This window comes from Syngnathus acus, chromosome 16, assembly GCF_901709675.1.
Source record: "Syngnathus acus chromosome 16, fSynAcu1.2, whole genome shotgun sequence".
Taxonomy (NCBI): domain Eukaryota; kingdom Metazoa; phylum Chordata; class Actinopteri; order Syngnathiformes; family Syngnathidae; genus Syngnathus; species Syngnathus acus.
In genome coordinates, this window is record NC_051101.1 from 7,487,150 (window position 1) to 7,498,170 (window position 11,021).

An 11,021-nucleotide genomic window follows, 5' to 3' on the forward strand; every position below is an offset into this window, starting at 1 on the left:
TAAAATCTTGGATTGCAAAACTGCGGATAGTGTTTGCCAGCAGAATGTTAAATGACTAGGTATGGCGCAATCATGACAGGAAGAAGCAAATGATCAGTACACTTCCATCTAGCAGTATGTTACTATTGCTAAAATGGATTTCATGGATTTACACTATTTCTTGTCTAAAAGGATTTTGAAATTTTTCAAATAACAAAGCAAACGACATGGGATGTATTCTGAAAATGCACACCGCAGCCACGTCAATGAAGAGCAGGTCAAAACTGATGCTTACTACACCTTGGAGTGCTGTATATGAGTCAGACTAGTGGAGCAAGAAAATGCAGCAACTCTTTCAAGTTGCAGCGAGTTTGGGAGTAGTTTTAGCAGTTTCTTTGTGCTCTCTTCTCTTAAATGATAAAGCTGTCGCACGTTTGCAGAACAGCAGGACTGAACCGGTTGTAGATTCATTTAAGGATGGCAACACAGATTTCATTCCAGCTGAGATTTGCAGATCAGCGGACCTCTCCTTCACTATCCCGCTACTGAAATCGCAGACAACTGTCTGTTTGATAATTGCTTGCTAATATATATTTTTGTTTACCTCAACACCATAATTTGTGAGATCCCTATGTGATTTTCATTGTTCCTGTGAATGACAAAGTTCAATTCTATTCTATTCTATATTTTGGATCTCTTTTGAGTGGGCCATCATTTAGTTGGATGAATCACTAGGCGGTAGATTTGAGTGTACAGCTGGTTTATCGCCCTGCCATCACAGCAGTATGACATCAAAATATGTCTTTATTGGATGTACTTATCGCAGTGTCATTAAACCTTCATTCCAGACAGTACAAATGGTTGCAATATATCAAATTAAACTTGGAAAATTTGGAATGCAGAGTGGCACACGGTTTAATTTACAATGGCCCTAGGGGAAAAAGGTCTATCATGAAATCTTACTGAGTTGTTTGTATCTCCACCAATCCCAAAAGTGAGCGTCATTGTTTTGATTCCTGTTGGTTTGTTTGGTATTTTTATTACATTATTTAGTTTAAAGTAGTCATGAAATTAAGGGGGTATTTCTGTTTAAAATCCTTCCACCAACAGTGAATGTATCAATTCCCATTTCCTTCACAAAAAAACATCTAATCAAAACTGCAGGAAATTGATTTTAGCTTTGAAAATATATCCAATATTACTCACGTCAGTTCTACCAAATGATATGAGGTCAAATGGAGTTCAATCAACATGCATCTAAATCAAATGATACCCACAATATAACCTTTGCTTGAAATAAATTTCCGAATACTGCTTAGAAGGAACAATGTAAAGCGGGTAAGCAAATAGGCAGAAAATCAGACAAGCATGAGGATTTGATTTCTGTCTTCTCTATCAAGTGCATGCTGAATGGAGTAGCATATTCTGGCCTGGTGCTGTTGGAGTTTGAATGTGATTGGGGATTTGCAAGATTAAGATCGGAGACAATAAGTCTCTTGTGAATGTGATAGCTCAGAGCTGCTGCTGCTCAAGAGGATTGTCCTCTCCAAAATGCATCACATTCACCATCTTTGTCCTTATGAGAAAATACATCCACGCTTGACAGCCTAGCTCTGCCGCTATACATAACTTTAATGGCTCGGGTAGTGATAACTTCTCTTTTTAGGGCGTATTTGTATTTATGGGGAATCCACTAAGCTCTCTTTTATGTAGTTCTATACAATTCATACATGAGCATAGTCAAGGGAAAGACATCCAGTAAATACTGTAAGCTGTGAAATGGCACCTCGACTGTTTTCAAGAAGCAGACATACATTTCCATATTATGTTCTGTTGTGGAAATTGAACATCTGCTCTCTAAGTAAAGTCCGCTTACTGTGTTTGTACGTAAAGGGTTTGGCTTAATTATTTTGAGGGCAACAAAAAAATAGCATCTCATCTGACAGTGTGCTGTATTTCTAATGTATACATCGCTTCATTTTATCCCTCCATCCAAACTAAAAATTGCATTTCACATTTCATCTGTTACTTCACAAGAGACTGTGATGTGCTGCAGCTTCAACTGACTGGAAATGCCACTCTTCAACACCCACCCACAGGGGAAACAGTCTCAGCTGGCTCAGTCCAAAATACCATTCAAAATCAACAACCGCACACACACCAGTAAGTACTCTGAATGCTGCATGCTCACATCTCATTTCCATTCATACCCCGACTGAAAATCTTGTTTTCAGCCACTGGGCTTGTTGGCAGTTCATTGTACCGATGATCACACAGGCACATAGTATTCCATTTTTTTTGAATTTGCTGACTTTTAAAATGGAAATGTCCTTTTCCCCTCAATATACAAGTCGGAGTAGCTTACAGCATGCTCGAAATTTCCACAGAAAAAGAGCATTGAGAAGTTTGGCACCAACAGTGTTATCCTGATTCTAATTCTTTGACTTGTATGTTTTAATCTCATCTGACCAGGAGTGTTGAAGTGTGGTGGAAATTGGAATGGTGGATTATGGCCACAAGCACAGGTGATGGGGGAGCTGTTTGCGAGGCTCAAAATAAGCAATTTCACTTAGCAGTTTAAAGGCCAAAATTTGAATTTTGTGACTCATCACAACAAAATTGGGAGGATGATTTTTTGCTCACTGCTACCAAACAGGAGAATAGGGCTCTCGTGGCACTGTGTATTCCATATTATAGAAAGGACAACAATTTGTGCAGCATTTCTTTTTGGCTCTGATCAGAAGGTCAACAGTGAGGACTCTGACAAATGCACTCAGAGATGGTTCTGGGGCAAAAGGACTGATTTAAAAAGGCAGTGAATGAAAATAGCCTTTTCTTCCTTACTGCTCATCCAGCCACGCCTTATGCATCAGTATCTGACATGTGGGCGGTCAACTACTTTGTGAATCAGCTTTGATGGACTTTATGTTATTTCTGGACAATCTTCTTTAACTCAATGCCACTGTCCAACATTAGTACTGCTTTTATCCTCAGCATCTTTTCACAGAAATCCAAATAAAAGAGGAAACTTATAGCAAAATTATACAGTGACCTTAAAGTCCAAGTTTGAACTCAGCATGACTGGCAGATGTTTTCATCAACGCCCTTTAAAATCTTGCAGTAGCTCTAAACACAAAGTTCTGTGTATTTTTTTCTTGTAGTTATTTCACAGTAGGTCGTTTAGAGCGGAATGTTGGCCATGACTTTCTTTCAGCAGCATAGCAGATAAACATCACCTGGTAAGGATAACAATAATAGTAACATAGTAAATAATAGTTTAATTCTTCACTTTCACAAATATGTCCAGTTTTTCAAAGAATAAATTCACAGCCAGGACCATAGCGGGATGTTGAGCAACTGGATAATAATATCAACTATTATTGCAATGTTTAACAGATGGGCCTCTCAGAGACAATTGTGATGGCAGTCTGCCACATTGAGCTCATCTACACCATTAGACAATGACCTTCATATCAGCGCTGATACAACAGCAGGGCCATCCATTAAAAGTGGAATTTGATGTAATTCACATCTACAACTCCTCTAAATCGTTCTGAATGGAGTCGTGAAAATTAAGTTCAGTATATAATGTCTGGGTTATATAAATAAACTTGACTTGACATTTCTGATCATGTATCTTACATACTGTGCATTGAGGTGCTCCTGTATCAAAATGAGTTGTCCTCACAGAGATATTAAAAGGGTTGCAATGTTTTTGTTCTTGCATGGCCAGTATCTCAGCACCCCTCGACCTCTGACCCCAGAAACACCCTTGCTCCAATCTTTTAATTACTCCAATGAAGTTTGTGAGTCTGGGGGGCTGAGCAGTGTTCATTTAGTGCTTCTTTAAGAATCTCAACATATTGTAATGTGCATCCCTAATTAAAACTTTTTAAAAGCAGTCTGGTCTATCCATATTTTCATTAATCCTCCTTTTGTTCATCCATTTTCTGTATCGATTGGGGTTGTTGGTGAGCTGGAGTTAGGGTCCATGTAGATTAACAACACATCACTCTCACATTCACATTGGAAGCCAGACTACAAAAAGAGAACCCACAAAACCACAAGGAGATATTGCAAACTCCACACAGGAAGGTCAGATCTCAGATTCAACCCCCCAAGTTTCAGAACTGTGAGTCATACGTGGGAACCACTTATCTACCGTGCTTCCCTTGCGACTGCATATGAAATCAAATTTTGTGAATATAATTAAATTAATCCTACTATAATATGCATGGAAAGTGTCACAAAAGCTCGCTTTGTCTTGCAGAGCAGGTGTCGAATACAGCTTCACTTCAGCTGCAATTGTCTTTTTTCTGACAATTCATTTCACTAATACGAATCCAAACCGACAAAAACTGACATGCTAATTGTGGTCGAAATGAATTTACTGCCGAGATGATTGCACTAAACAGCTTTCTTCTCAAAGAAAAGCTGGGTTTGTAACGAAGCACGTCAGACCACCTACCAGCAGGGTTTCAACTCAGCTTGATAGTCCCATTTTCTGCAGCTCTCAAAGAAGCTTTGTCAAATGGAAAAAAAACATTATCACACGTCACCTGGTGTTTGATTATGTCATTTTGGGAATTATTACCATCTCTCCATAAACCCTTTGACCTGCTGGCATAAATCTAGTAAATGTTGCAATAAGTAAAACATCAATATGTCACGTTGCATTTTGTAGCCAAAGCCTTAAAAAACATAATCAGATCTGTCAACTGATGTAGTGGCTGGTCAGATAAAGACATTAAATCGGGGCGCCGGTTCACTGTCCCACAGTGTAGAACCATAAGATTCAAGAACTCCATGGTTGCTAATGCCATTTGTTTTATAAATGCAAATGTAATTTATGTAACTGCTGTTGCAAACAAATTGCCCCAAAGGAACAATAAAGTATTCTTGATCTCGATCTAAAGACCACCCCCCTAACCTTAACCCCTTAAAGTACCCCTGGCAGTCATACAGTACTACAACCTGTTGGCAGATGCTAGAAACATTTTCAAAAACAACACAACACAAAAATGGGAACGCACTCTTGTCAAACCGTATCCCTACACCTCACACACTGTCGCATTTCAATGGCCAACATCAAAACAAATTACCTGTATAATCCCCAATTCATACAAAGTTGACAATTTATAGCTTCACAAATTACAGTATTTTAATTTTTAAAAAAAACTAAGACAAAAAGTAGAGAGGACATGTCTGTAACTGACTCCCAATATACACACACACTGAGATGGAGATATGCTTGGTATAGAAAGGATTTTATCACACCTAAACTTTAATCAGCATATGGGGAAACTTCTAAATAGCAACAGGTTATAGACTCCCTAACATTGCTGTTCACCTGAACCTAAGGTGTACTCTATTTACTCATACTCACGTGGATTTGGAAAATATTAGAGTAACAATATAATGAATTAGATGCATTTTTGAAGACACATGGACTTTAGGGGATTCTATTTTGTCTGCATCTAACCTAGTCCTATATCCATTTTCTTTTTCTCATTTCCACAAGCATGACTTGTATTTATTTGATCAGACTGAGACAAGCAAAAAGCCTCCGGCAAAATTGTGAAAGACAGTGTGGAACTTTCATGTGTGATGGAAAGTAAAGACCGTACAGTATGTGGAAAAGTGATCACAGCAAACTTAGATGATATGGCAGTCAAACTTTTGAGGTAACATGAGAGTTAATATGAAAGAGCTCACCAAATCTCAAGACATGTGGCATCCCATGAGAATATCCCACACATTGTAATAGCAGCAGAAGCAGCTTGCACCTCGACATCAACTGGGAGGTAATCTTCATGTTGCTTGTGCGCTGCACAGTTGTGTTATTCCCTGAATCGGTATATTTCCCAGATGTATGTTTTTCTCTTTCACTCCGCCAGGTTGGGCGACTGCTTCCTTACATCCATAAGGCAAAAAGGAAAAAAATACTGCGTGTCCGGCTCACTGCACCGAGAAAAAAATGTAATAGTCCTTGGCTGAGGAAGGAGATGATGGTGGTGGTGATGATGAGGGTGATGATGATGATGGAGGAGATGGTGTGGGACCTGATGGGGCATCCATGTTAGGCAGGGCGCAGTTTGAAGAAATCCATCTGGGGAGAGACACGGGCAGATTTAGGAGAAGATGAGGAGAGTTGGAGCGAGTCAAGCGGCGGTGTGAGCTGCCGCTGCACTGCCGCACAGGATTTAAAGTGAAGCCGGCTAATAGTGACTGAAGGCTTGTGAAGAAGGAAAAAAAAAAAGCTTGCGAATGCTGACCACTCTTTACACTCTCACCTGTTTTCTCTCGAATTGTTCTCATGGTTCGCCGACTCGCCGCTCCAGTCGATTAGACAAGATGGGTTGTTTTATGGGGGTCGCTCAAGCTTTACACTGGAAACCCGTTTGCGGGTTTGCAACAAACAGCACGCCCGATAGCCACGCGTCGTGTATTTTTTCCTTATTGAACGCCTTTTAACATTATGCCATGTGTTTTATAGCTAAAATGAGTATACTTGTTCTGCAGGAGACACACGCGCTAAGATGCGTCATGAGTTGTGTCGTGCAAAAATCAGTTCAATCGAGGAAAAAGTTGCATGAAATGTAAGAAGTAAACGCTTACCTTAAAACTCATTTTAAACCACGACGCGGTCACGTCAATGCTGATTAGCTTTTTGGGGAAGTTCGAAACTTATCAATATCACAGATTCGTCGGTTCATATTTATGTATCCAGTGTTTTATTTGTCGTCTTAACCAAGTGTCACGTATGAAAATAATTTGCGCATATGATGACAAAGTGTAGCCTAAATATTAATGTAAATACTGTATACTTAAGTGACTCAATATAAATTTGATGCCTTATGTAATTAATGTACATAAATACACATGTCTTATATTCATTACGATATACGTCTAACAAAGTGGAAAATGCGGGTTACATATGGCCGTGTAGATTTTCTTTCTTCTATAGATCAATTACTCACCCTTGGAGTTTTTACGATTTAGTGAAGCCACGGTGTGGATAAAGTTGATTTAAAGCTACTGCGCTCCATCATCAAATAATTGGATTTAAACTCAGGACTCGTCCCACTTGAGTCATTATCCGATCATTCATAAAGCAGACCACAAGAGGCATTTATTGCAGTCTTTCTACCTTACAATAATAAAGACGCCAGAATATAAAACAACACAAATACACTTCAGGTCATAATCTTTCTTCGCACGACTTTTTTTTTTTATAGGCTATAGCAACTCAAATAGTTTTGTGCGCTGCGCGTGTGTCGATTTGGTGTGAGCAGCGGTGTTGCCGGGCATGTATAGATAGAATGTTTTTAGAATGTTCCCATACCTCAATTTATTTTCCCAAAAGGGGTCAGCATATTGATAAAGAAACAACGTCTATTCAACATTGTAAGATAAGTTTGCTGTATTTGACTCACCTTATTGGACAGAAAGCAGCGTAGAACAGTCACCGGATCAGCACTAAGAAGTTGTTTTGTTTCTTGATGGGAGAGCGGAAGGGTTTCAGCACCCGTCGCCTCTGGAAAGCTGCGCTCGACCCGGTGGTGGGGAAAGTGCGCCCCCTCTTGGACACTGGGACTTACTGCTTAAAGCACACCAATTCACTGAAGCGCTGGATAGCACTGGCTTATATGACTGATCAAGTGTCAGGTCTTTAAGCTCCATTATAATATGGTTTTAATATTGTGGTTAGATGGCCTCTGTGTGAATATTATTTTTTTTAGTGGAGCAACTTCAGTGTATGCCTTTGTATAGTTAGAATTTGTATTATAAGTGCTGGAAAATTGTGCAGCAATCTAAATGATAAATAGTGCTCCAAACAAGGTAATTAAGTGCCACTGGAGGGAGGTGGGGGTCGGGGCCCCTGTGGGAAAAATATCACTTTGGGCAACACTGCTTCAAATGCAAATCGAAAAATATTATTATCAGGAACCCTGTCAGCCAATGTGCCCATAGAATCAGCATAAATGTTGTCCCTTCTACGGGATTGTTAAGGATGTTTTTAATTAGAGATGAACATTTCCTCACAAATCTAAATCTTGTAGATGACTACTGAATGAGCATTTTTCCTACTGAGTGGTCGTTCACCTGTCTGTTCAATAACAGCTTGTTGGTGGTCATGTTACTAATGGTGGACACAATATTTGGGATAGGGGTGTCAAGATATATTTCTAAGCTTGATGACAAGTGATAGGAGCCAACCGACTGGACTCTGTTTTATAGAGGACCTATCTCATTTAACATGGGTTCCTTTTCACCTCTCTCAAACCAGCGGACTCTAGGGATTTTGTTCTTGGGGAGAACCAGCTATTGTCTCAGGATATTGCAGGGGTTCAAGAGCATCGGTATATTATGTTTGGAGAAAATCCCTCTGAATTTCTGTCAAGTAAGAGCTTTTTGTTCATTGACCTTCACCAGTCAACACAAGGACTTGAGTTTTAGCATATTCAGCCAATCAATTGTGATATTTTTTTTTTTTAAAAGGACAATAAAGGAAGAATATCAGACAGCAATAACATCAAACTATACAATTTAAAGGTGAAGGAGAACATCCCTACCGTGATGAAGAACTGATCTAAAGGCACATTCTGGAGCTGAAATGAAAGGGAGCTTTGATTACCCCCAGTCGCTCTGATACCCTCCTGTGAGCTGCATGAAAAGTTGAATTGTGAGGTCGACAAATAGTCAATGACATCTCTGTAATCCAACAAGCTTTGCTATCCCAGCCACAGAATGTTAAAGCCACTGAAACACAACACGCAAAATAGGTGCAGCTATACATACAGTTGTGACTGTGAGATCCACATTACTTTCATGAAGCTAGTGAATATAGCAAATGTATTTAATTAATTGGTTCAGCACATATACATATGCAGAAGTATGTACATAAAGTAAGGTTGTCACCAATGGCTTCAAAGAGACAGAGATGACCCACTCTGATTGTCAATTAGCGTAAGATACTGGAGAGGAAGTTCAAACATAGCTGCTACCTGCATCTTAATGAGACAAGCTACTGTATCTTGACAGCAGTTTTTTTTAATTAACTACCAAGAGCATCTCAACTGAAAAGATTTAACGGCAAAAATGACAAGAGGATAATCAAAGAAAGGCTTGAAGGGATGAAGGTAAAATAAATAATTAAAAGATCCAGTACCACAATCATTTTTTGTTTTGGTCATGAATGTCCTGCTCATTGTGAGGAATAACCCTGAAGGCTAGAAAGTGAAATGTAAAAAAAGTGTTGTCATAGTTTTCTGAGGTGCCTCCAGAGGCATCGCCTCTAGACCATGGGCAAAGCTTTACACGGTTTCTGGTTTCATTTTTTTCTTTACGTGATACAGTAGTTGTGGTGACTGAAGATGCAGTAATTCTACGTAGGAATGACAGTGGTTGGAATGTATATATTGAAGTTGAGTAGATCAGGAAGATACGTTGGCAGGAACAGGAGTAGATTAAAGCAAGCCTAAAATGTGGGCAAAAAAAAGCATACGCTAAGCAAAAACATAAATAAAGACCTATTATTTGTGAATTGATTTTTCCATCCATCATTTCATATGCATCTTGTTGTCATTTTGAATCTAAAATCAAAGACACTGGTCTAAATCCAAAGTTTTCCTTTTTGGTTCAAGGCATATTACTTTGCCCATGGTAATGTCATCCCCGAGTATTCATTTGAAATGAGGTTTGTGTTGGTTACAACAATATTAAGGATGACAAGACAAACATGAGAAATTCACATAGATAAGACTCAAATTGATGTATTGTTTTCAACAAGCTATACCCTTCAGTGGTGTCTACGTGTGTGTGTCTGTGTGTGTGCGTGTGTTTGTGCGTGTGCCTGTGTGTGTGTTTGTGTGTGTGTGTGTACGCTCATGCGTATGCACTCATTAGACTCGCGGTACTTTTTGGTTGCGGAATTTTCTTGCAGCAATGCCCCTGCTCCACTGGACACCACTCATGCATAGAACTTGTGGAGTGGGGTGTGTACTATTTAGTGCAATGGTGGTTGGCCAATAGAGAGTAGGCGCCATCCCGCCACTCAACAAGAAGACATTCTTTTTTTAATTCATTTTTTGACTCAATGTTTTTACCAGGTAAGTCAATTGAGAACATTTTCTCATTTACAATGGTGACCTGGAGGCAAGGTGTGTGAACCCGCTCCACTGCATGAGCCACGGCCGCCACAATGGAAAAAAATGAAAATTAATTCAGAAATTAAACATATTTTGTAATATTGGGTGGAATTATATTTGTATGAAGGATATTTTTTTATGTGTAACTCACACATTAACTTGGGAGCTGGAAAATCGATTATTCCCTTGCTCAAGCTCGTCCCAAATCAACAATAACAAGTTTATTGGGTTTATACTTATTGAGTATTAAAGAACTCTGGATTGGCCTGGATAGACCTCTGGATTGTGAACTTCTGGATATTGATGTCAGATGTTGTTCCTAGTATGATCAACTGGCGCCATCCAATAGGCTTGATGTTTCTGTCTTCATTGACCCATCACAACTGGCTCCACTATTGCTTTCACCTTCGCATTTTTTCTCTAGTACTTTCTGCATCGGCATTTGAATGATATAGTAGGTCAAGTTTTTGCTCCATATGCCCTTTCTGATGCAGCCACCCATTTCTATTTAGGGTTGGGACTGGCAGTGGCTGGGATTCGCTACATAGTGTAGGTCTTGCCCACAAACACAATGGTACCATTTGCCCTGACCTGGATTTTGCCATGTCCAAAGTCAGAGTTGAGCCATGCAGCTGCCTATAGAAATGGAATTAACTAAAAAGTTACATTATTTGGATTTAATGGGGATTATTTTCTGCATAAGAAAATAGCTCATAGTTATGTAATTGCCCATAAGAGATTATTTTCTGCACAAGAAAATCTTAGCTAAGTAATTGACCATAAACTGTTTGGATAATCTATTTTTACTGCAAACTGAGATAACATATTTCAAAATAATCCAATTATTAGAGTTCATGCTATTATTATCCTTAAATACAGAAATGCTGGACT

General features: G+C 39.2%; 1 protein-coding gene across 2 annotated transcripts in view; it reads right to left on the reverse strand.

The window, feature by feature from the left end:
• grik2 (glutamate receptor, ionotropic, kainate 2) overlaps positions 1-7,520 on the reverse strand; it is a 91,521-nt gene extending 84,001 nt beyond the window's left edge. For both annotated transcript variants that reach the window (XM_037273476.1, XM_037273475.1), the window contains exons 1-2: positions 7,416-7,520; positions 5,695-6,088 (exon numbers count right to left, since the gene is read on the reverse strand). In XM_037273476.1, coding sequence (XP_037129371.1) covers positions 5,695-5,794 — 100 coding nt within the window. In that variant the 5' untranslated portion in view covers positions 5,795-6,088; positions 7,416-7,520. The remainder of the gene's footprint in view (positions 1-5,694; positions 6,089-7,415) is intronic.
• Positions 7,521-11,021: the final 3,501 nt, after the last annotated feature.